General features: G+C 36.8%; 1 protein-coding gene across 7 annotated transcripts in view; it reads left to right on the top strand.

Annotated features, from left to right (window-relative positions):
- ERC2 (ELKS/RAB6-interacting/CAST family member 2) overlaps nt 1-26,669 on the top strand; it is a 685,232-nt gene that overhangs the window by 170,497 nt on the left and 488,066 nt on the right. For 5 of the 7 annotated variants that reach the window (XM_067544466.1, XM_067544470.1, XM_067544465.1 and 2 more), the window contains 2 exons: nt 16,671-16,745; nt 23,969-24,010. The exons of 1 other annotated variant lie outside the window; for it this stretch is intronic. In XM_067544466.1, coding sequence (XP_067400567.1) covers nt 16,671-16,745; nt 23,969-24,010 — 117 coding nt within the window. The remainder of the gene's footprint in view (nt 1-16,670; nt 16,746-23,968; nt 24,011-26,669) is intronic. One more of the 7 variants, XM_067544467.1, reaches the window with a different exon arrangement.

Below are 26,669 nucleotides of genomic sequence, written 5' to 3'. Positions count from 1 at the left end.
TGATACGATATCGTTTTCACTTCTGAAGGATGTTTAGCTGGCGGAGAAGGGTGGCTTGGGTATTGCTTTGTCCCACTGATTCCTCACTGCTGGAATGGACCATTTGGGCCATCAACAGTTGTCGCAATTAAAAGCTGCCCTAATTTTCACTGTGATCAGCCCACCAGCAGGATGCCTCCTCCATCCTTCCCCCATCAGGGGAGAGTAAGAGTAGTTTAACATAAACCTCCATGATATTCCCCCCAGCCTTCTTTCCTGAGTAATCTTCTGCTGCTGCTGCTCAGGAACATCGGTCACTATATTTTAGACTTTTAATTAGCTTGTCCTGGCTGTTTGGCTAACATTTCCCAAACAATTCTGTACTTATCCGATGCCTGGCTTGTAATAAAATATAATGCAGTTAATCATTTGCATTAAATGTGCAACCTACTCAGTCCACACCTTGTGTATAAATTTTTCTTGAAAAATAAAAGGAACGATACTAAAATATTAATGAAATCATTCTACTGTGGTTTAGATGATTGGTGTGCACTTGCTGAAAACCACTCCTTCATGTGCGTATCGCAAAGCTGACAGACATGATGCTTAGAGTATTTTGTTCATATCTTTAGAATCCTCTTCAATGGTTAAGCTAAAAGTCAGAAACTACAAAACTGGTCAGAGCAGTCTTGTCTGGTCCGACTTTCAAAATATTCAGAGCTATTTTAAGGGTGAAACTGATAATGCTATCAAATATCTCTCAAGCACATTCTGACAGCTTAATTAAGTAAATAAGGAGAGAGACATTGGGTGATCCTGTTCTTGATGGTCCTTGATAAGCTGTTAATGGACAGAAATGTTTTCCAACTGAAGGTTAGATTTCTCCAGGACAAAGAGGCTTCTGCTTTGTCTTTCTTGAAATATCAGTCTAGGGACAATACTAACTTGTCTTTTGCCAAGCACACACTCTAAATAAGAAAATTTAAGAGCAAAACCCCTGTGTTTTCAATAATGTCAAATGCTTGTGTCATTTTTTTCTCTAGAACAGCTGATGTCATTTATTTGCTGTTTCAGTTCATTGTTTTGATTTGAAGACACAAAACATCTCTCCATTACAGATGACAATTATCTTTAGAATTTGGATGAAACTCCATATCCTAACAACTAAACAGAGCTCGTGGGGGGCCCCCCCTCAAACTTTTCCAGGTGTTTTACATTAGAAAACCAGCTATAGCCAACTCCATAAATTAGCTTAAAATGCTACTGTCGTTCAAACAAGTTTTTAGTCTTCCCTGAAAGTACCCAATATTTTTATGTTCTTGATAAACAGAACTCTTGTTGCAGAAGAATGAAAACATACTTTAATAATCAATGTGGCAAAGGTAGCTCAACATTCTGTACCATAAACTGTAAGTATCTATGCATTCATAGGCCCTAGGTCATTCAAAGTATTCTAAAATAATAAAGATTGTACTGAGAGATAATACATTGGGTCACAGAATACTTGAAAATATGACAAAGCTTAGTATTCCATGTTCTAAGCTGTTCTGAACAAACCATAATTCATCTTCATCATATCCATTATCAAGAAGATCAAAACAAAAACTAATATAGATATGTTGATGAATAACATGTTTGAATAATCAGATTATGGTCCCGAAAGACCGCTTGGTTATTTGCCACCTGATTCCCTAACTTATTTTTCCTTTAAAAAAATCATTTACAATGATGGTGTCTCAACCCCCATTCTTTGCTTGTCTCTTCACCTGTCCAGTTCTTATGGTTAAAATTTTGAGGGTGCAGAATTAATTTTTCATTTTTTAGTATAGCTTTAGATCATTGTGCTATCTCTTGACTTCTAAAATTATTAATTATTTATGCATTTCCATAATATGTAGTGTTACCTAGTGGATATCTGTAGACTGTGATATTGAGTCTTCTGTATTAAACTATATACATTTAGCTTACTCGATCCCTCTTTGTGACTTATCCATCAACCTTGTAACTAAGCATTATTCTTTTCCTTTGTATTTTGTCTATTCTCTGAATGATCCTTCTGCCTGAAAACTGAAGGGATTGGAGTGGTGTTGACACCATGGCTATATATATACAATTTTGTACAACAATGGGTTTCTTTACCACATAAATGTGTTGCAAATTTATTTTGTATTTTGTTCACCTATGATTTTACTTAGATTTTTCAGTGAATATGTTACTTTCTAAATAAAGTAAAGTAGCTGTCCCCAAATGTGTGTGTGTTTTTCATCTCAAAATACTGTGTAGGATTTCAAATTTATTTCTACTGAATTTCATTTTGTTGCATTGTGGCCCACTCCTCCAAATCTCTTCAAATGACTCAACAATTTGTCTGTCATTCTGTATGATTGGTACACATCTGATATTTTTAAAAATGTATTTATCTAGTACTGGAATGCCTGATCGTAGTTTCATTTTATACCTTATTCTAGTTTGCCATGTTCTAGTTCTAGCATACTTACTGAAACTAAGCTCTTTGATACTACAGTGATGGGCATTATAAGTACCTAGAGAGAGAGAGAAATATCAAACCACCATCACTGCTGTGAATTCCATTTGATACTGTTCCCCTCTTGAAAGTCATCCTATTAATAATTTCCCTCTGTTCATCAATGTGATTCTTGCTATTAATTTAAGGCTTCATAATGAGTCATCAAATGTTCCTACAAAAGATGTGTCATTGCAACAGACTGCAGTATAACAGAGAGTTGATTTTGGCTGAGGTGCTTCTGCAATTAGTTGGCATCTTTCTGAGCAGCTTAGCTAAAAGGGAACGCTAGCCATTATCATTCAACTGGAGATACAATTTAGTGGAGAAGACTATTTAAAAAAAATACGTTCTGTGACCGTCTCAGAAGGATAACAATTCAATGTTTTTATTTTTCATTATTAACATATAAACTTTCCATACTAATATATTTTATTCATAACCTGTATTTGATCCCTTTATAAGACCCATTTGTATTTGGTTAATGTTTTATCTGTATATTTTGTTCAAATTCCAAAAACGGCAACTATATATTATAAAATCTGCTTTATCCTGTTTGTATGGGGGTGTTCATTATGTTTTGGAAGAGCTGAGCTCATCTAAACAAAAAGCTCTGAAGAAACAGAGAGACAAACTTAACAAAAAGACCACACTATATTTTTTTAAATTTCCAAAGTCTGATTGAAGGTAAATTGTTTAAAATATCTTGTAAAATGTCCATGGATCTGTGGCAATAGACTCATGTCATGAAATTGATATCTAAGAAAAATATGAGATTCCAAAATTGAAAGTTGGGGAAAAAAGAAGTGTACTTTTATGTCTCCAGAAAGAAATGAAAGAACAAGACACTAAGACAACTAGAGCTTTAATGCACATTTTCCAATAATAAAGGGAAGCAGTTTAATTGATGAGCATCAATCAAAAGCACACTGCAGTCCAGTACTTTTAATTCTTAATTCAAGATTTCTATTTACATTATTGTAGAATAGAAACTAATACAACCATGTTGTAGGTATCAGAGTGTAAAAAAAAATATTAAATGACATCAGGCTACAGGCCCTCTCTTTGACTGGAATTTCCTGCTGACATTGGCCACATTAAATGGGCAGAACATTGCAATCTGCACCTCCCTCTGGGATTGAGAGAATATGAAACATTTGTCAAGCTCAGCTTCAGGATTTTGGTGTATGCATTTTGAAATATTTGCAAAGTCCTTATTTTCTCTTACTTGATTATAGCATAGCATTTAGCTAAGCTTAGAAACCGGAGTATTTATTCTTAAGAAGTTGCGTTCAGCAGTGTTTGTTTGGTTTGAAACTTCCACAGGGTATACTGTCCCATGCCTTGTTCCCTATAAATGCATTTACTTTTCTGTTTAAAGAGCATGTTACTGACAGTCGTGACTTATCTTAAGGAATTATAATCACATACAATGGTCCTCCTTAAAAAGTCAACATTTACCAAATCAAGCTATATGAGATACTGTATTACTTAGTATTCTAAGAATGGGGAAAATTCTGGAATGTCTCAGATGCCCTACTGTGATAACAGTTGGTAAGTTATTTTTTAATCATGTATCCTAATAAGTAGAAATGAAATAAAACACCACACTGGCTGTGTACTATTAAGGTAATTATGGAGAAGTATTTCTAAGCATTCTGTTTAGCCTATATCGTTGACATAATTGAATACTTAAAAAAGAAAATGGCTGAAAAGCAAACCCATTAACAGGAGAGACATTGAATTTCAAAATACAAATGGAGAAGCCACATCCAATTACCTAAAACTTCGTGCTTATGAACAAATCTAGTTCAAACAACTCTAGGACTGATTCTGTGCCAAGATATTTAATTGGATCCTTTGCCACCAACTGAAATACCCAAGATTCAGTTACCAAGATTTCCCTATATCCTCCAAAAACCCCATCTCAGATTTCCATACTATAGAATTCCTATACTAATCTATCTGGATAGGAACTGAATGGAATAGGTCAGCTGTCTAGAACTGAGGTATGTGATTCAGGAGGCGGGGGAGGCGATCCTGTTAAGGAATAGTGGGTTCAGCTTTGCTGTCAAAGAGGAGAATGTGTGAAATGTGATATTGCCGTCATGACAGAAGCTGAAAATTCCTATTTTCTAGAAGGCTCCAATTATTGTCATTACTGAACTTTGCACAAAGCAGTCAATTCTCCACATCATCCAGCATTGTAGTTAAGTTTAAATATTTCACTAGCTCTCTGGCGGACCCTGTTTGGTATCTAGGTTTGGCATCATTTTCTGAAAGAGCCCTGCTGGACAAATACTATGTAGCCTGAAGTAATGATGTTTTAAACAGATATAGGTAACACTTGCCCATGGTTAGAAAAGAAGAATCTCATGGAAGCTGAGAGAGTTAGAAACCAAGAAAATCAAATGATTCTAGGATAGTCACTTAACTGACCCAAAGCAAATACAAACAAGGAAGCACAAGGTACACCAGATTTTATGCTAGCACAATAATAGGAAGAATGACACAAATTAATTGAAAACATGGGTATTGGCAGATTCTCAACTATATCTGGCAAAATTGTGAAACTAAGATAAAATTCTTTTTTTAAAGAAAAGAAAGGAAAAATAAAACCCTTTAATAGTCACAGTTCCTCAGAAATGTACAGGTATCTGGCTTCCTTACTGCTGTAGCCTGCACAGAGCCACAAGAAAATGCTGCTATCTGCAATGCCAGTCCTACTCAAAATCTTATTTGATGTGTGTAGTTTGCAACAATGAATTATGCAAAAAAAAGAAAAAAAGAAATTCAATACCTTTAAAGTTTAGTATATATTAACAACTGTTCAAACAAATAAAAATGTTAATGTTAGTATGTTTTCCAATAAACTTAATAGGCTGGCCACCACATCTGTGGAATACGGGACGTATAATAATTTGGGCTGATTCATATTCAGTGCCCCTTAGTTTTTGCAGCACCAGTTAGCCACCACTTGAGGGACAAAGATTAAATTATTTTTCACCCATCTTCTGTCCAAATTAGAACTGGGCACACACACTACAAATGGAAGAAGCATAAAGGTGCATAGGGAGAGGCGAAAGGGTGGAAAATGTGCTAAAATGGATGCTGCCTTCTGACCCAAACTCCTGTTCTGGAATGCCCCTAAAGAGGGTTATCAAATGGGAATGTGTGTAACTGCTATGTTCCCAATCCCAATAGTAGTAGGAATATTAGTTATCTGATTGTAAAACTATCAGAAAATTGGCCAGTTTTTTCCTATATTTTCAGTAAGTTTTATAATTTCATGGAATCTTTGGAGGTTGAAAATGTTGAATAAGCTCTTAAGGAAAAAATAGAGTAGCTATGTGGGAACTGAGCCACAGAAGTTGTGGTCCCAATCCCTATTGGCCAATACTTGTGACGTTATCAAACACTGCTGTAGATCTTTAAAAAATGTTCCTGCACCTATGAAAAGCAGGCAAACAGCACTCTGTACCAAGCTTGTGGATGCCAGTGGCAGATCTTCCTAGAACTCTGCCTGATAATGAAGCGAGGAAGTCTTGCTGAACATCTGAATCAATGTCCTTTTGAGAATGGGCTTTCTCAGCATGGTGACAGACATCAGTGAAGTCTGCTCTTTCTTAGCACCCTTTGCTATGGCATCCCAGTCGTGATTCATAATTAGGGCTGTAACCCACTTTGGATTTTAAGCCTGATTTTGACACTCATTTCTGCTTCAATTTTAAAGAAGTTTTTTTCCCGACTGTTCAAGTTTTATCTCTTGTTAAACTGGATGGGAAGTTTTTTAAGTTTCATGTTTATTGAATATGGAATCTTTTGTTGTTGGAATTTGAACACGTTTTTCTTTTTGGAAAATTTTTTTAAGTGTTTTATATTTCACAGATGGCTTGGTTTAGAAACCCCAAATTTGTTTAATTCATTTGTCCTCAATATAAATTAGTACATAGTTTTGTTGGGCTGGGTTGTTAATATTTGTTTGTTATAAATATTTGAATCTCTTGGAAATGCCACATGCTTCTTAGTGGAATTTATAAACTTTACAGTTCTATAAGGAGCAGAGAAAGCTATCGAGGTCAGAATTTGTCCAGAGTTTATAAATTTCATTGGAACATAGATACTCTTTCTAGTCCTTTTTACTCACCAATCCTGATTCACTATTATTGCATACTAGTTTGAATCTATTTCACTTATGCAAATCAATGATTTTGTACTGAATTTTACAACCAAGAGAGGAAGTAGGGTGAAAACAATTGATTCTCAAATTGGTTTATACAAAAATAGGCATAAAGAAATCAGTTTCCCCCATTCTTTTGAAAATTTTAAAAAAATCTTAGGAAAAAACAGAAATAACACTGAATGTTTTATTTTTTTGATAGAGAAATTAATTAGCAAAAATATTACTGAATCTACTTTTAAAATTCCAGAGCTGCAATGTCAGCTTCATAGTAATGGTTATATATGCTTTCAGTTATAAACTTGATTTGACACACATGCACTTCACCAACTTCGTCACAAAAACCTCCCTTTCACTTTTATATTTTCACATGTAGTCTCTTGCCAGAAGACACTTTTTTGTAATAAAAGACAATATGTGGTGGCTTGAAGAAGGTGGGAGACAAACTAGGTTTTTCAATATTCTGAATTTCCCTCTAGTGTCTGTCTTTAAGTACCATAAATACAAACCCACTGCATGTTATATGCATAAGTTTGAGATGAATTAAAGCATGATCAGTTGTAAAGAACAGCTCTTGGATATGTTATGGCCTTCAGAGTTTTGTGTATAAATAGTATACTCTGACTTCACTTCTAACTAACTGGTGCTATATGAATAGCTAATCAAGAGTAGTATTGGGGCCAGCAAGAGTGCTGCCAATGATCGTTTATTGTGTTGGAGTACTGATGTGTGTTTAATAGTTTATGCATTTAGGTTGTGATTCAGCAAAGCACCTAAATATGTTTAAGTCCAGCAAAGCACTCAGGCACATGCTTAACTGCTTTGCTGAATAGAGATGGACTTATGCAAACACCCATAAATTCATAGAGTTTAAGGCCAGGGGCACTATTAGATCATCTAGTCTGACCTCCTGCATATTATAAACCCTTTCATTCAATCTATTTACCCCTCTGTTGAACCCAATAATTTGTTTGGCTAAGACATATTTTCCAGAAAGGCATCTAGTCTAGATCTGAAGACCTCAAGAAATGGAGAATCCACCATTTGGTAGTTTATTCCAATGGTTACTCACCCTCCCTGTTAAAAATGTTTGCCTTATTCCCAATTTAAATTAGTCTGTTTTCATCTTTCAGCTATTAGTTCTTGTTTTGGCTTTCTCTGCTAAATTAAAGAGCCCTTTAGTATCCTGTATTTTCTGCTTGTGAAAGTACTTCTCCACCATAATCAGTTTACATCTGTTTTCTTTTAGATAAGCAAAACATATTAAACTTTTTAAGTTTCTTAGTGTAAGATATTTTCTGTAGCTCTCAAATTATGTTTATGGCACTTTTCTGCACCCTCTGCTCTTTAAAATGTGGACAGCAGAACTGGACACAATATTCTAGTACCAGTTTAGTAAATGCCATATACAGAGGTAAAATCGCCTCCCTAAATGCTATTCATTATTCTTCTGTTTATATGTCCAAAGATTGTATTAACTCATTTTGCCACAACTTCACACTGGGAGCTCATGTAGACTTTTTTCTCCACTGTGGCCCAAGGTCCTTTTCAGAGTCAATGCTTTCCAGGATACAGTCCCTCATTCTGTAGATGTGGCCTGCATTCCATGTTCCTAGACATATAATTTTGCATTTGGCTGTATTAAAATTAATTTTGTTTGAATGGAGGCCTACTTTACCAAGTGATCCAGATTGCTCTGAATGACTGCGATGTCCTCCTCACTGTTTACCATTCTGTCAAACTCTGTGTCATCTGCACATATTATGAGCAGTGATTATGCGTTTACTTCCAGACCATTGATGAAAATATTGAATAGTGTTGGGTCTATTACTGATCCCCCTGGAACTTCACAAGAAACAAACTTATTTTGTACTTTTTGTGATTTCAGTTAGCCGCTTCTTCATCCATTTAATGTTTGCTTTATTGATATTATATAATGCTGATTTTTTTTAATCAGAATGAATGTGGTACTAAAAAGTCTAGGTATATTATATCAGTGCACCAACTAAGCAACTAAATTTATAATCCCCTGAAAGAATAAACTCTGTTTGACAAAACTTATTTTCCATAAAACCAGGTTGATTGGCATGTGCTTGAGTTCTTTCATGAACTGGGATGTTAAACAGTAGAAGACTGTAACAATAGAAAGCAATTGCCTCTCTACTATGATTGTGCTACAGCTATCAACTGACTGTCACTTTCAGGGGGCACTCATTTTTCACCTAAACTTTAAACAATTCTACAATATTAGTTACATCCTGGGTTTTATTACACTAAATAACTGAATTAACAGAGACTTGACACAACAAAATGTTCAACGATTTCTACCATGTTATGGAGTGTCTCTAATGGGTTAGTGGCAAAATGATGTGGAATACTACCCACCAAAAATGCTTCTTTATTTCCTAGCTGCTGCAGCCTGGCAATGTTATCAATTCATAGTTGTCAAAAAGATAAAATGTGTCTGATCATAATTTCTTTACTGAGATGCTGTTTCAAGTGCTTCAGGACATTTTTGGGGGGAGAAAGAAAAAGGGAGAGATGGGAGGGAGGGTATGCTGACAGATTAAGAATAATGTAAATTTCAAGTTACAGAATTTTTAAGGATTCTGGTTTAATATGATTTGATTGGTCTTTCTAATAGTGTTTTTGGCTGGAAGACACTAGAAGTTAAATTGACAATTTAGTTAAGTGCCTGTGCTTTTATTTAAATGAAATAATTGATCAGAATGTTAAAATACTGCTGATTTTAAAGTTCAGACAGGCTGATCATGTAGAGGCAGTACAATGCTCTTGTTCACCAGAAGAGTGGAAATCATCTGCTTTGTGGAGGTGTTAGAGAGAACTAGTTGTTCTTATGCCACAACCTGCTGTGACTTGCAGATTTGCCTGTTTTACCTGGGATTAATGGAAGCTAGGTTTGCTTTAAGACCCTCTCCCATGTCTCATTTAGCCTAGTCATTGCCCTCTTTCATATGTCCATTGTAATTGTCCTCTGGTTCTCTGTCTTGGTTCCTTCTTATCAATCTCTATTTTTTCTGTATTATTTTACATTTTTAGTTATTTTTCTTTTTCGCTCTTGTGTTGTGACTCCTCTTGCCTGTTCCCTACTTTGCAGAAGGTCATGTGCTGCTTGGAGAGAGGGGCTGGATAACATACTCTTTCAGCTTACCTTGGATCAGAGGAGAAAAACTTGGGCCTCTGAGTTGCTGCATGAGCTTTCAGCCTCCTGAGTCTCCATTGCTTTACCCACAGCCACAGATGTACCTTTGTCATAGGATATATAGAGAGCAAGGATGGTCCAGTGGCTCGGGTATTAGCCTGCCTCATTGGAGACCTCAATTGCCTGCTCTGCCATAAATAGGCTTGGCAGAATTTGATTTTAATTTTGATGGATAATATAGATGTTTATATTTGAGTGTTTTTTCAAATTTTTTCACTAGTGTGGGAAATTATGGGGTGTGTCAGAAAATAGTGAGGAGCAGACAATTTAAAGTCTGTAGATGTTGAGATTCAAAAGGTTAAATCTTTATAACTGTTAAGCAAATTATCAACATCACATGTCAAAATCTATATATAAAGTAAATATCTTACTCAAACTCTGAAGTTCTCAAGCAGCATTTTTCTTACTTTGATTATCTGTAAATTTTCATTATTATTGATGTAAATATTTTTAGTCGTTTTTTGTGTGTGTATTTGAAATCAGTGTTTACTGGCATTTAACTGATAAAAATCTAATCCTTACAAGACTAGCCATAAACTTGGCAAATCACTTAATTTCTATATCTAAGTTCCTCATTTGAAAAATAATGAGAATAGCGCTTTCCTATCTCTGAGTGGTTGGAACGATAAATTGTGAGGTGATCTGACACTACAATAATGGGGACCATGTAAGTACTGTACAGCAGATCTTACGTGTTCCCCGATGTCTAGTACAAAGAACATTTCTAGTGTGAAAAACACCGCTCTAAGGAATAGGGTAACTGAGAAACTAAATGAATGAAAACGTGTGCCTATGTAAAGAACAATAACTATTTGCTAGGCCATGTTTTCAGAAGTAAAAATGAATGCTGTGAAAAATCTAGCTTTTGGCATTGCAGGTTTTAATAATCCATTTTAAAGGTAAATAACTACTGAGGTAAATTTAAAACAGAGGAGCTAATACATATCCATATGTCATCTATTTAGAATGTAATTTCTTTAGGTAAGTAACCTTTTCTTCCTATTTGTTTGTACAATGCCTAAAAAATTTGTTATTTCTAGGTATTTTTGATGTAAAAATGTATTAGTGTCTTTTTATTCTTGTCTAGTGAACAGTTTCAGACCATTGATATATAATAAAATAATATAATAAAATATATAGTATAAATATATAGTGTGTGTATATATATAGTATATAGTATAAAGTATAAAATATAATGTATAATAAAAATAGCATGTAGCCATTGAAGCCTTAGGAATCTCTATAAAACACAGCAGAAGTAGAATACAAGGAATATCAGTCGTCAATGTCTAAATGTTCCTGGGACAAGGTGGTGAATTGTTTTAAAAGTAAAGCTGGGATGAAGAGGTAGAAATGAAAAAGCAGGATTTATGTTTGTATTAGGTTCAGACTAGGGTTCAGAGTTCAGGTCTGGGGTTGAAACAGGTGTGGAATATCAGTTCAATGGTGTTCAAATTTTGCATGCTTTTCTTGATTAATTTCCACATGGAATAGCAGAAATCTCTCTGTCAACTGATCTTGTGGGATTTCACCATTGTGGGATGCATCTGAAAGGGGTGTGGAGAAGAGACTCCCACCTGCATCTGATTTTTGCATACAACCAAACCAATACTTTGGGTTTGGGTTCTATTCCAGGATTCAAATCCAACATTCCAGAAATACACATGCAGGGAGAAGTGGGCAACCACTTAGTTCTGGTTAGGCCCCATGTCCCCTAAACAGTTAAAGTAGATCTAAAACATCAGTGGGTACCAATGAAAAGATCTGACTGTCTATTTTTGGTGTGCTTATCACCATAATGCCCAGGCACCATCATGGTATCTCAGTACTAATATGCAGTATTTTGTATAGCTCTTGAAAGATTGTTTTTCAGTCTGCAGAATTCTGGTTAAAATGTACAAACAAAGTAATGAATCAGAAAGATCTAGGAATTGCAACAATCCAGAATTCTGATGGGATATAATGAAAGCATAAATTAATAACTGAATGTGCCTCAATAGGTTATTAGTAGAAACCTTGCTGATTAGAGGTTCAAAGATTTTGTAATGTAAATAAAAGGGGCTTCAGACAAAAATTTCAGGATCAAAAGCTATCTTATTTAAAAGAGTTCTAGAAGGCTCCCTGGTCCTTTTAATAAAAGCAATTGCAAAAGACAAAAGCAGCCTCAATCCAAAAAAGACATAATTGACAAAAATATGGAGTTTCCTTATGTTATAGTAACTGCATGTTCAAAATGTCACTTAGGTAACTGTTTAGTCAAATTATGAAACCTCTTAGATGATCTCAGTTAGAAAAACAATACAATATATTATGAAAATAAAGTGATATCAAAATATCCATGAATCAATTTCCCTACAGAAAAAAATTACACAGAACTACATTAATTAAAAAATTGAGCTTTGTGAGAGTCCCTAAATGTTTGAACCTGATTGGAAGAAAACTCACACAAAATAATAAACCGGGAGTCATTTTCTGATCTTCTCCAGAATCCCAAAGTCTGCTGCATTTTACCAGCAGGGCCAGAGAAGAAAAGCTTTTAACTCATCCAGCATCAGATTGATTCATAAAGCTAACAGGAAAAGTATTATGAAGCAAGGCTTCATGCTCTGATAGACATCTAGGAATACTCATCATTGGCAGTCTATTCATCTTTGGCTAAAGGGGTGGAAATTCTGGTTTGTTTCCCTGGGTAATGTATGGAATTCTGTTCATACTCCATCTCACTTTACGTGCCCTTTGGGAACAGTGTCAAGTCTTAAAATTACCTGTAATTTTTGTTGATCGGATAGTGGGTTGATTGGCCAGCTTATTTCCCCCACGCAACTTCCATAGGAGAAAAAAAATGGCAAACCTAGGACATTCACTTAGTGTTTAAGTCATTTGTGAGATTGACATTTAATTCATTTTTTATTTTGGAACTGTCTGCTAAGAAAACCAGTGATTGAGAGATTTCGTTGTTGTAGGTGACATGCAAAGGTTTCTTTCTTTCTTTCTTTTGGAAAATTAGTTATGTCCTAAATGCTCAAAAGAGCAAGGGTAAAGGGGCATTCACCAATTGCTTTATTCTAAATGCACCTTTAAAAAAATATTCTTAGGGCAGGTACTAGAAATTTACTGGTATCATGCAACATAGTGAGTTAAAAAATGGAAGTTTTAAATGTCTAAAAAACACAGTACATCTTTTAACAAACAAATTTAAAACATCCAATATTTGCAGCACTACATGCTACACTTTTTACCAGAGTCCTTATGGCCAGTGCAGTTTCTGGTATTGATAGCATTGCAGCATGATGCATTGTATGACATTGGTCAGTGGGATTCACGGGCCAGAAGTAAGCATTTTGTACTGGTATGTTTAGACTTAAGTTATCATGCACCCTGTCTATGGAAGCTAAGGGGGTTGGGGAAAATGGTGGAATAAGACAAGCCAATCAGAGTAAATCCAACTTCTATGTGATCAACATATACGTATTACTTTATTAATATTATTTGTATTGCCCCTATCACCCAGAAGCCCTTACTAGGACCCCATTGTACTAGGCACAGTACATATGCAACAACAAAAAGATGGTCCCTGCCCCAAAGTATATAACAAGACAACAGATGGATACAGACAGATCGGGAATTCAAGAAAACAATGAGACAATAATGATCAGTGTGATAGGAAGTTCTCAGCATACCAATAGCCTAACTGTAACTTTAATACTAGACTGAGTTCCAAAGGTCACACAAAACTGATCATAAGCATGAATAGAATTGCACGTATTATCTATGGAAACAGCCATTGTTTCCTTCCCTTTAGCCAAAGATGTATGGACTGTCAAAGATGAATGTTTCTGGGTAAATCTCATGCTATTCAGTCCTATCACATACTACTTTTCCTGTATGCTTTAAGTATAAAATGATTCTTTGGGTATAAAAACTAAGATTTAGAAAATTTTGTTCATTCCCATACTATATAAGTGTAGATTGCTGAGTTATTGTCTTGTAGAGATTTAACTTCACAAACAGGCATAGTAGGTTAAGAAATACAATTAGCCAGGAAGCTGAGGGAAAGTGTATTTCTCTTAAACCTTTTGCTGGAAGACTTCCTTTTTACTAAATAATTTTTCCTTTTGTATAAGATGAGCCTGAGTGAAGCCAAAGGGGGAACAGGAAGTGGCAGGACAAGGTGAGGGAAAGGGAAGGTATTTGTACGTTCAGGAAGAACTCTCTCATTAGTCACAATCAGCAGCACCCTATCATGGGGTCAGAGTAGGACTGTTTTTAATGATCTGCTGTGGGAATTGTTAGTTGCCTTCTTTTTTTTTCTTTCTTTCTTTCTTTTAGGGGGAGGGGGAGAATGTGTGGTGTAGGCTGGGAAGGAATTTTTCCATCATTGGCTGAGGCAGGGTGCTGTGGTGTAGGCTGGGAAGGAATTTTTCCATCATTGGCTGAGGCAGGGTGCTGTTTTCCACCTTTCCCATAGCAGGTCAGGGACCAATCAGGTAGGTAAGGAGGTTAAGATGTCCAAGTGCAGGTACTCATTACAGAGGATATATAGTTCACTGATAAGCAGGAGTTGAAAGTGGATTTAAGGGAAGGCAAGCCCTAAGGAAGCTGGAAAAGGGTCGGGGGAGGGGTGGGGTGTGGAGCTCTTAATGTCTGGTGCAATGGAGAGACATCCTTGTTTTTTCCATCCCCTTTGGTTTGGAAGGGGAATTGTTGATGGCAAGATCTCCTAAACAGGTAAAAGATTAAGGAAAGAATGATGACCTGCACTGTATGATTTATTGCTGGGCACTCCCAGACAGGTTGTGGCCTAATAAAGTTGTGGCCTAATTAAAACACATCCATTGCATCATATCTTTCTTCCTGTGTGGCTGAGGAAATGGGATGTAACCAATACTTAGTTGGTTAGTAGTAATAATCACATCTCTCCAGCTGCTTAACCCTTGTCAGGTTGTACTTTACTATATGCATTATGGAAAGAGGTGAATTTTGAGGAGGAAAATGAATGATGACAAGGAAGTGGCTTTATGGGTTTTGAATGGGAGCCTTGCCCATTCATAAGGAACAACATAGAAGACAGCATGAAATGGAGGTGCACTGCTATAACTGAGAGCAGCATTTGGCCTCATATTTTATAAAAGACTTGGATGTTGATCTTATACTGTCCAGGTTATAAAACAGTCTCCATGTTATTTGATGTTCCATTGACAGTTACAGAGAAGCTTTTCTTTCTGAAAATTTCATTAGCTCTCCAAGGAATAAGGCTATACTTAAAGTACTCGAAGGAATCTGTTCCCTAGTATTTCCAGTGTTGGGTTTGAAAGGGACTATTTCACAACATCAAAAGCAATTGCTTAAAGATATTGTTTGAGGGTCTCTTAAGCACTTTTATTTGGGCTTATAAAGAAGAAGCATGAATATAGCATGACTTAATTAAAATCCAAAATATGGTTCCTTGAGGTCTCACCAGAAAGAGTGAAGACACAACAAAATAGATAAACTGCTTGATCTGGATGAAGGAAGAGGCAGAAGGGAAGCTGACCCATCCACAGTGTCATTTGCTGTCCATCCTTGAAGAGGTATCTCCACAGGTTGTTGTGCAGGAATTGAGCTTTATGGATAGGAATACGGTTGGGAATGGACAGTTAGGACTTGTGGGAGACATAGCATAGTCCATAGCATAGTTCCCATTAATTCTGCAAGGAATCATCAAGTAAGCTGAACCCATTGGCATTATTTTAGTCACTTCCCCCTTCTTGGCTCTGAAACTTTGTGGGAGGGTTTGGTAGCAATATTCTATGGCATTGTACTTTCATGCAGGTTAGTGGGGCTGAGAAGGCTAGAAAGAAATAGCCTTTGCACAGATGATTCTGAATTCCAGCAGATCCTATGAGAACCCTAGAGTACCTCATCTAAAACCCCTTTTGGTTCTAACTGCACATGTGTGAATGAGGCACTTAGAAACTGATTGTAAGATAACCACATATGGAAAATTATGGAATTTATGGTTACCTAGAGTATGTGAGAAACATTCACATCAGCATCAGAAGCAATAATTTGAATAGATATTAAATGTTTTTTCTATTAATGGTTTGTACACCGTTCTCAATGTTGTCAATATCTACTCCCCCAGCTTTGAAGAGTGTCTGATGTTGTTTACATTTTTGTGTAGCAATTGTAGCCCCTATATTTTTATTACCTGTAGATTAATCTGTGAAGAATATCATACTGTGAATACATGAAAACTGGAGTGTAAAAGCTACTGTAGATGGTGCTGCATCAACCCATTATATAATTACTATCCTTAAAATGTCAAATTTGAATTTAATGGCTTTAAATTGCTTGTTTCAAATATTGGTAGAAAAACTCCTAAGCAGAGAACTTCAGTAGAAGATTTTAAATGACATTTATTTTTCTTAGTGTTTGAATTAGCAACGCAGTGTACTGTAATTGAATGAATTATTTGATGTCTGGGCAAAAGCAGCAGTGTTGTATTTGGACTAAGAAATTACTTGCTGGCTTTGTCACAGTTGACATTAATTATTGATAGAGGTTTCAGAAATAGCGCATGTGCCGACAGCGTTGACTGTAATATAAGATAGAGACTGCAGTGATGCTAGAGGGATTATAAGAAAGATGCACCTGTAGCATTTGGACTTGTTCACTTCTGAGCATCAGACTTCTCACTTGCTGTGACTGTACTATATTTATATGACTGACAAAATAATGGAAAGATGAGTCGTCAAGCTTATTTTTATCGTGTCCCTCCACAGGAACTACACAGAAGAACCCAACTTCAGCCTGAACCAGCAAAGACAAAAGCTCTTCAGACAGTCATAGAGATGAAGGTATGGACTTTGCATGCTTGCCAATACATGATCTTTTAGTTTGGACTCAGTTAATGCCTTTTAATATTAAAACAAGAAATGAGCGGTAGCTTTTACTGTAGAATTTATTTTGGTGTAAAGCAAGGGATTAATCAGTATTCCCTTCTCCCCCATTTCTAAATTTTCATAGATCTGTAAAACAGTTAATTTAGTAATACCTCTTCTTAGTGAAAAGCTAAGGCCTGCAATTTCATGAACTTGAGAATAGTATTCTGGGAAAGGTATACAAATATTCATTCTCTCCAGAAAGAACAAATAATTCATCTCTCTCCAAACCCATTCTTTGACAAATGAAATAATTTTCCCTTTCCACTTGTTTCCTCAATGAGCCATCCCTGCATTAGGAAGATGACTGATTTGTAGTGAGCAAGCTGATAAACTGGTTTTGCAGCTCATAGAAACTAGATCATACAGAAAGTAGCAGCCTTTTACCTATAATCGTACAGTGAAATTTCATATTCTACTAACGCACAGTAAATAATTCTTTCCTTTTATTAACCTCCTCACACTCATGTCACTGTTCTTAGTTAGGAAGATAAACAAGTAGTCCCCTTCAAAAAGCAGACAAGTCCTGCTTAGTGAGGTTTTACAAGGATAATTTTGGCTACATTGTAGGTAATGTCAAATAACATACAGAAAAGTTGGACAATCTTTGCATTGTAGTATTCTAGTGATCAGAACAGCTTGGGGTATGTTTCAGGAAAACTTTTTGTTTGTTTTAGTAATTAGAAAACTTCAGAGGCCTGATCCTGCAAACCCTTACTCATGTGTATAGTTCTTTCTCACATTGCCTTTGGTGAGGCTACTCACATGAGCAAGAGTTTGTAGGATTGGAGCATAAATTTATCAGTAAAGAATTAGTGCAGAACAGAGAGAGACACACAGACACACACACACACACACACACACACACACAAAACACCCTTCAGCTTTTGTCACAAACAATAAGAATGAATACTAAGGGCTTGCTTTTGTTGCATGTTGATGTAAATCCCGAGTTGCTTCATCAAGGTCTATGAAGTTACAGTGGTGTAAATCTGGTGTAAAGGAAGTTTGAATCAAGCCCTATGTTTTTATGCTGCACACTTACCGTATGATATAGTATTATAAATGGCAAAAAAACCCAAAACAACCTTATCAACCACCCTAAAAGATAAATAACTCTTCAGCACTGAGCTGCCTTGCTGAATATTACTCATTTTTTGGACATGAAATTTTTGCATTACAAAGCTATTATTTCTCTCCCAACACTGTGTGTGGGATTTGCCAAACTTGGTTATACTAACTGCTGTCAAGGCTGAGTGGATAAATGAATATTAATGAAAGGTATATTTTTATATCAGCTCTTTTTAACAGCACTTCTGGGTATATATGCCATTATCTGTTTCTGTATAATTTACTGTTCTTTTGATTATTATATTTAATTATTGTGTCTAAGCCACTTTTTCTCAATCTGTAAATTGCTGGGCTCCCTGCAACCTTCTGGAAGCATAAAGGAACTCTGGTACAATGGGGCAACAGAGAGAGGTTTTTGGTTTTTTTTTTTGCTTGTGGCTTAAAACCAAGTAATCTATTGTTGAATATTGAGAAATAAATGCCAAATATTCAATAGATAGTTCCAGGTGTGCTAAACCCAAAGAGAATAATCAGGCATAAAGGAAAAATTAATAGCCTGTCTCAGACCAAATAATTGAAATCTGTCTGTCATATGAACCTTTAAAAATCATTTTTCTGTTGAAGGTCACTTGCCTGTATTGCTTGCATGTCTCTTAAAAACATGTTCACACTGGAGACAACTGAGGAATTTGTCTAATGGGAAGAGTGCTGTGTCAAAGCTTGAGAAAACCTTGATCTGTTGTTTGATTGCTTTGTTTAATATATATATATATATATAGCATTGCCAGTGTCACACATTTAAAAATTACAATTTAGGTATCAAAAACTCATTAGACTGGTTTAAAATTATGAGATTTAAGAAGAGTAATGTTAAGATCTTTTTATTTGTCTTCTAGGTTTTAACCCATTAGGGATAACAATTTCTAACATTTTCCATAACCATAAGGACTAAAATATTATTTTTTTAATCAAAGCTGAGATTTTCATATAACTATGTGAATGCACAAGTTGGGTCTTTAAGAAAAAAAAAACAAATATTATGAGACTCATGATAAAAATGTGAGAGTTGGCAAACCTTCCTGAACTACAATAATGATGGCCTTTCCCTTCGGTCTTATAAAAGGAAGTGCAAATTAAGGGTCTGAGTTTTACCACTGACTTCCATTATAAGTGAGTGACTTCAGCATATTTGAATGCTGAAGTAAATATAGTACTTGCCTTTTTGATGGATAATTATTAGCTTGGATTATTCCTATATGTCTAATGGGAAAAAAAAAGTATATCAGTGGCAGTGTCCCATATAGTGCTATGTATTTTATGCAGAACTTGCTGTTGATTCCAGCTAAGAGTCCATGTATGAGTTGATATAAGAACATTGCCCAGCATTTTTGCAATAATTCATGAACCACAGCATATTAGAAAGTAGGACACTGGGTTTTGTTGGGATGATCATTTTGAACACTTAACATTGAATGCTATCAGTTAAAAAAATAGTCAAACTGACATGCTGCACCTGTTAGGGTAGTAACAAGAAAAAGAGGAAACCTAAAGGTTAAGTGGCAAAATACATTTTTAGTTCCTCTGCAAATGCCCAAACCCATTCTCCATATGGTGGGAGGGAGTGCTTATAGAGTCACAGGTATTCTGACAATTTTTCTGCAACTGAAGTCAGAAAGTCCTGTCTTTTGGCTCCTCAGGATGCTATGAAATTTATGGTTTCCATTGAAAAAGGATTAAGAGCACTACTTTTTATCTGCAAGATCTTTGTAATGAGCACTCTCACTTATCATTGCTGAGTCTGCATTCTGAAGAGGTGGTGGTGGGTCTGACTGGCTTTCAGCTCCAAAGGACAAAATTCTTTCTTTTTCTCTGACCATACCCTTCTCTGGGGTTGCCCCATTATTGAAGGAAAAAGGGACAAATGTCAATGGCTGAAGTCCACGTGATTAAGCAGCAGTTTTCATTACAATTTTTAGCTTTGGAATGTTTGCCAGTAAATGTCTTAATCCCAGCAGTATTTGTTCAGAAACAATGCAGAACATTTGTTTTAAATGATGACGCATAGAAGCAGTAATTTCCCTACAGTGTTGTGGGGGAAAGGAGGAGGAGTGAGGGAGAGAGAATCGCCCTCCACTACAACACTGACTCTGCACCACCATGAGGCTCCCAGCAGTATACATTTCCTTCTAATTGCATCCTCCCCCACTTGCCAAATTAATATTTGGCCAGTAGCAAGCGGTCTCTCCCTCCCCATCAATCTCTTTTTTTTTTCTTTCCTTCTTTCCCTTATTGTGCTCCTCCCCCTGCCAAAACCTTTCATTTTGTCCTCTTCCCCCAAATTCCCTCATTGTCCTCTCCTCCTCAAGCAGTCACTGCCCTCCTTCCCAGTCTCTCCTCTCTCCCTCCCATAGCCCATCGTCTCCCTCCCCACTACACCTACCAGCCTCTCCTACCTTTCCTTCCATATTTTGTCTCTTCTTGCAATCTCAAAGCCTCATTACTTCCTCTTCATCTTTATTCCCTCACCTGACACTCTTACCTTTCCCCAAAGCTTTTCAACCTGTCCTCTTTTCATCAAATTTCTACACTCTCATATCTCTTCTCTTCTGCACCCAAATTTTCTTCCTTCCCCATCTCTCCTCTCTCCCCACACAGTCTGTTTCTTATCTGCTTGCCAGAACTGTCATATTCTCTCGAGCCCCATCTTCCCAGATACCATCTCCCCCCTCAAAATTCCTTACTCACTTTTCCCCTCTTTTTTCTTTCAAATTTCCTGATTTCTCCAGACCCCTAATTCTCTCTGCCTGCTTCTTCAAACACAGCCTCCCACTCCTCCCTAATTTACTGTCTCTTCTGCCTCTCTTTCCTCTCCTCCTTCTCAGCATCTCTTGTACCTGTGACCTCCCTTTGTCTTCTCCCTCTCCACAAGAGCTCAGTTCTGCCGAGATAGGTCATAGGACGGAGAGGACAGAGTGACCCCCCCTAGAGCCAGGAAACTTCATTGCACCTTTCTGTCTCACCCTGTCCCTCATTCCTTTGTTTATTGTTCCCCCCAAGCTTTCTTATTTAGATTTACCCCTTCACCCCAAGTTTCCTGTCTGTAATAAGGGTGGCACAGAGACATGCTCTTTATTTCCTGGTATCAATCACACTACGTGGGGCAGGGGTACAAGATATTCCTATCCTATGACAGAAGTCAGTATTCACTGACTCCATAGACTTTTGTTCCCAGGGTTCCAGTACTGTCAAACACAAATGTTCAAAGATCATGAGTCAGGGTTCAAATCAAGAGGTTTATTAAGTAATACATTTGTATTATTTTTATTTGCCTTCTGGTGTCTGAGCTGTATAGTGCTTTGCTTTACATTTTCAAGCTGTAATGTGCAACCAGGAAGGCAAGAATCTTTTTATTTTATTTTATTTTATTTTTAAATGGAAGCTGAGATCCTCGTGTCGTTTCCTGAGTCCAGCAATTGGTGCATTAAGGAAAACAAATGTTGCAAGACAGAGAGTTGGTAACACTTGTCTTGGGATTCTCATCTGTCCCTGTTATCGCTCAGCTCCCCTTTTCCCCAAGGTTCCTCTGTCCTTTCTCCACCAGGGTTCCTCCGTCCCCTTATTTGTCCCCTCAGGCACAGAGGAGGAGAAGCAGAAGGCCACTGGGCCGTCAGAGAGCCAGTAGCTTGGGCTCCTGTTCAGCAGGCTAACACCTTTCCCATTCTGCTGACCTCAGCCACTCCAAGCTGGCAGCCAGAAGGCGAGGAGAGAGTTCACCTCTAAATACAGGAATCCTAGCTCTGGCCTCCTGCCTGCCAAGCAAGGAGGGCCACAACAGCTAGAGGTAGGAGTGTGGATATTTCACTGCAGTGTTCTTTTCTCTGCAGCTGCCTCCTGTTAGCTGAGCAAATCAGCTAAACAGCTAGCTGATCCTCACCCAGAAATGGAAAGTAGGGATGATTTTCTGAGCACTGCTACATAAAGCAGTAGCCTCAGACTCCCCTTAGCTGCTTCTCCTCGCTCTGCACCAGCTGGCTGAAAGTTGGTGGAGACACAGTGGTAGGATTTTTGGTTTTTGTTTTTTTGTTTTTTTTCAGGCTGAAATTTGTGGGCGGACAGTCTGCCTTTTTTTCTCCCTCATTCCTTAAAATTATGCCTAGGCATAAAAGGCTTGTTTTAGGAGAAAGATCACTGAAAAATACCTCCGATTTTCAGACTATTTTGATATGGTAGCAAAATATTAAGTGAATAATTGAATTAGTACAAATTACAGTTCATCTGACTGCTGAGTGAGATGTAAGCCAAAAGCCTGTAATATTGCTGTAACCCCCTTGCTTAGAGTATGTTCATAGGGATCTGTGATGCCGATGGATGGTAAACCTATTCTGATTATTCTGTTGAATGAAAGGTTGCTGGTTAATAATATAATAGGCACCAGTTATTGGATGATACCCAGGCCTATTATTAGTCCAGGTCCTCCAGTTAGCTACTTAGTTCAGCATGAAGTGAGAGTTGGAGAGGTAGTATTGTTTTGTGTATATCCTGCCTTAAATACAGATTGGATTTGATAACAAGCTACTTTATTGATGGTTTGCTAGGATGTTTTAATGATCTGTTTCCTTAACCAGGGATGGAGATGATCTGTAATATCCTTTTCCTCAGCTTTGTCCTCGCAGTGCTAATTTCAATGATATGTGAGTGATAAAGTGGAAGGGAAGAAGGCTAGAGTACCAGTGACAGCGTTTCTGAGATGATATGCTGTGGCTGTGCAAGAGTTGAAGTATATATTCTTCACCCCCTTCAAATCTTCTGCAACGTTCCAGTCAGTGGAACCTGGTGGTTAATAACCTAGTTAAACTGGATCATTTGCACCTGATTATGTGTTTTTGCAAGGAATTTTCAGATTACTTTTCATATTTGGACGGAGTTCTCTGTGTTCTTGGGGGATAAAGGCAGCATCTTTTATGTTTGCATTTTATTGTGTGGTGCATGTGCGAGGTACAGGAGAATGTATATGACAAAATCTGTATGTTAGATCCGTGTTTCTTCTTGCTTATGAAAAGCAGGAAGGAGGTGTTGAGGACATTGGTGGAATGGAAAGTCAGTGCCTTGTTTAACAGGGGCAAGGTGTCAGCTTCTCTGAAAGAAGTAATTGTTACAAACTTGCTTAAGAAATCATGTTTTGGTGTGGACAGTTTCTCCAGCTATCACCCATCTCAGATCTTCCAATTTTGCAGAATGACATGAAAACTGTTTTACTGTGAAGTCTTACCAACAATTACGTATGCAAACTAGAATCAAGTTTTATCTTATTGACACAGCCATGAGCAGTAGTATAGTATTTTGGTTTATTTAAATGTTAGATGATATGTTAATGCTAGGGGATTTTATTGCAGTTACTTTGTTATATAATATGTATTCCATACTAAGAACTAAGTTGAGAATATATAATAGTACTAAGCTAAAAACTGAAAAGTCCAGAAATGTGTAATGCAGCCGTATGCATTGTGATACAGACTTTCATTACATGATTATACTATTATTTCCCCTGTTCATTCAATGCACCCGTTGAATGATGTACGTAAATGAGGCAGGGATAAATAGTGAGTGAGGCAGGTGTATTGAAATCCATTGCCTTCAATGGAGTTGCATCCACTTACGCTCTGAGTTTTTGGCACATGTGTTGTAATAATTTAATATGGTTTAAGTTTTTTGGCATATGAGGATGTAAGATTGGTTACTATTGGTTAAAATAACCTCAAACATTAAAAACAAAGGAGATTCAATATATTTGGCCTGACTTATTATTTTTGTTAAGAAGTAATACTGTGAACTTAACACCAGGGCCAAATCATGGTCATCTTGTTCATGCAAAGTCCCACTTAGACTAGTGAGACTACTTGTGTGAGTAAGTTAGGCAAAATTTGCCTACCAATTTGGCATAAAACTCCTCATTGTAAACTATTGGCAATCATGATGAAGTCTGAATAACACGGAGACAAGAACAAAAAGTGTTTGAAACGGCAAGTTCTTAAGTGAATGAAAATATCTGTGATTTTACCTTATTGCAGAAACAACCATCTTTATATATTGATCCGGCTTTGATATTTCAGGTATGTTACTACAAAAATGTGTGTGTGTGTGTGTGTGTGTGATGCCAAGCACTCTTCTTTTTCTGATTGCACGTCCCTTTCTCATTTTAAAGGTGAACCTAAATGTTTTCTACACTCCTTTTAATACCTGTACAGACACTGTCTACATAATCATATTTAATTATCCTTATTAGTATTTCATTTTTTTCCTAACGATTTTTTCTTTTTGGCGCTCTTGCATAGCAAAATGTTGTCATGAATAGGCTTACACTAAGTGAATATTTATCCCAAATACCTGTCTTCTGTAAAATTAATAATAATGAAAACACTTCTGGTCATAATAGATTTGGTAATATCCTTCTTTTACAGAGCTTAAATTTTGAGCCTAACCTTAAGGTGACAGTATTGCCTTAGAAAATAGATCTTTGCAGAAAAAAAAAAGTGATTAAATGTTCAAGTATTGACACAAAAAAAATTTAAACTAAAGGCTCTGTTTCCCAATTGAGGAAATAGAAACATAACATGATGTGTGTGTTCAATTAAAAGTAATCAAGACGGATAGAATTTGCAATTTCAGATATTGAATACTGACATTGAGCTGCTTGTGAACACTACAGAGTTATTCACAGAAATAATTTTGATGAATAATTTTAAGTAACAAATATATTTGGGAATAGTGATTCGTTTGCTGACATTTCATGAACAGAAAAAGAGTCAAAATGCCTTGAATAAATTATTTGGTGCAGATTATTTGCCCAGCTCTATATTTTTCAGTGTGTGTCAGACTATATGCTACCAGCAGTTTTTTGATAATATTCTGGGATATATGAGTCGTCATCACTGGAAACTGATCTGCAGAGTCAGTCTCTTACTGCCTCAATTTTTCTCAGTATAATCAGGACAATCCTTTATTAAATAATGCTTTTAATTTATGCTTCAAGGCATAAATTGAATACTGCCAGGACCACAGAGGAAGGAAACCTATATATGACCTTCTCCCAGGACATATATAGGCTTGTGCTGTTAGGTAGGATTATTAATGCGGGAAGAGATACCCCTTCCTCTGTATTGGTATTGGCAACTGTTGGAAGTAGGATACTAATTCTGATCAATAGTCTGTTCCAATATAGCAAGTCCTGCTATATATTTCTATCTTTTAACAGGGTATGGAGGGCCTAACTTCAAAATCTAATCTCTGATGCCATGATTTTGGAGAACTCGGAAGAGGTTTTAGTCCCAGCTAATACTACACTTCTTCCTTCATCTTCTGTTGCCAAACCTTCTGTCTTAGTGATTCAACACACACCCAGATCAATTGTTGGAATGCTGCTGGTGTAGATAATCCACAGTGCTTGGGGCTTGAAGCAGATAATGCATCTGCTCTTCTTTCAGATTGTTAGACTGACAGACCAAGTGTCCATAAATTTAGCCACAACTAGAGCTTGTTTAAGTTTTTCTGATGGAACGGCTTTCTGTCTGAAATGTTGATTTGACTGAATAGAAACCAGGGAGACTGGCTAGGCAGACTTCCTGCCAGCCTGCCCAGTTCCCCAGAAGCCCAGCTATCCTGGTTCACCATCTACCTGCCTAGTGGGCTTCCCAGACTGCTCTGTTTCCCTGTAGCCTGCCTGAATGGGACCCCCAGGCTGCCTGGCTCCCCAGCTGTCTGGGATGGAAATTCTTGGAAAAGTCCATTTCAGTTCTTCCAAAATTGAATTTTTCAAAAAATCTCTGTTCTGCAGAAAAATTTGCATTTCTGAGGTTTTAGTTCTGATTCTGAATGCGAAAAAAAGTTGCTCATGTGAAATTTCCCTGGGACAGAAGTTCTGGTTTCTGCAGAGCTTTAGCCACAACACTCTGTGTGAGACTAAAAATAAATGTTTGATTTCAGCACTCAGAGCTTATGTGAACAAGTACATAAATAACTACAAGACGTTAAGTGAGAAATTTGTTACAAGGCTTAAACTTTATGCCACAGGTCATAAACTGATCAATTATAGTAAAAGTAAGGAGAAGTAACTGCAGAATTAGTAAAACACAGTTACAGGTTTCTCTGGATTTTGTCATCCTCTGGAGTAACAGGGAAAAGAAGGTGCTAGAAATAGGATATGGGGTTCGCTGGAGCAAGCTGGCTTGCTCCTGTGTGGAATTTTCTATGTTGTAGGTACTACAGTAGTTGTTTGTTCATTCTCTCTTGTCCCTTCTTGAGCCTCATCATAATTATGATGATTTGTTGTTCTTTCCCTCTATCCCCCCTTCTTTTTTGGGATGATTTCTTCAAAACAAGAATTATATAAACAGGCACTTCCCTTTTTTTCCATCTTCCACTCCATCACACACTTTTCTGTCTGCTCCATCACAAAAACCTTTTATAAAAATGCTTTTGCAGATGGAACAATAGATGCCTAATAATAGATGAGTTCTATCTAGCATGTAGAGTAGGTAATTCAATAGCAAAGAGATTTTTCAGTTTGCTTCATTCAGAATCTTAATTCTCCAAGGTCTGCTGATATGAATAATGCTAATCCCCTGGTCAAGATTTAGATACCCTGGTGATAAGCTATGATTCTGCCCTTGGAAGCATGTCACGTTTCACCTAATACACTAGGTAATTTAGATGGCATTTTACCTGCATGATTAAATACAAATTTGAAAATTCTGTTACAAACAAACGCCACTT

The sequence above is a fragment of the Emydura macquarii genome, unplaced genomic scaffold, assembly GCF_026122565.2.
Source record: "Emydura macquarii macquarii isolate MOO-44397 ecotype Brisbane River unplaced genomic scaffold, CSIRO-AGI_Emac_v2 contig_968, whole genome shotgun sequence".
NCBI classification, from domain to species: domain Eukaryota; kingdom Metazoa; phylum Chordata; order Testudines; family Chelidae; genus Emydura; species Emydura macquarii.
The sequence above is the reverse complement of the archived record's forward strand: the minus strand, read 5'-3'. Positions and strand labels throughout refer to the sequence as shown.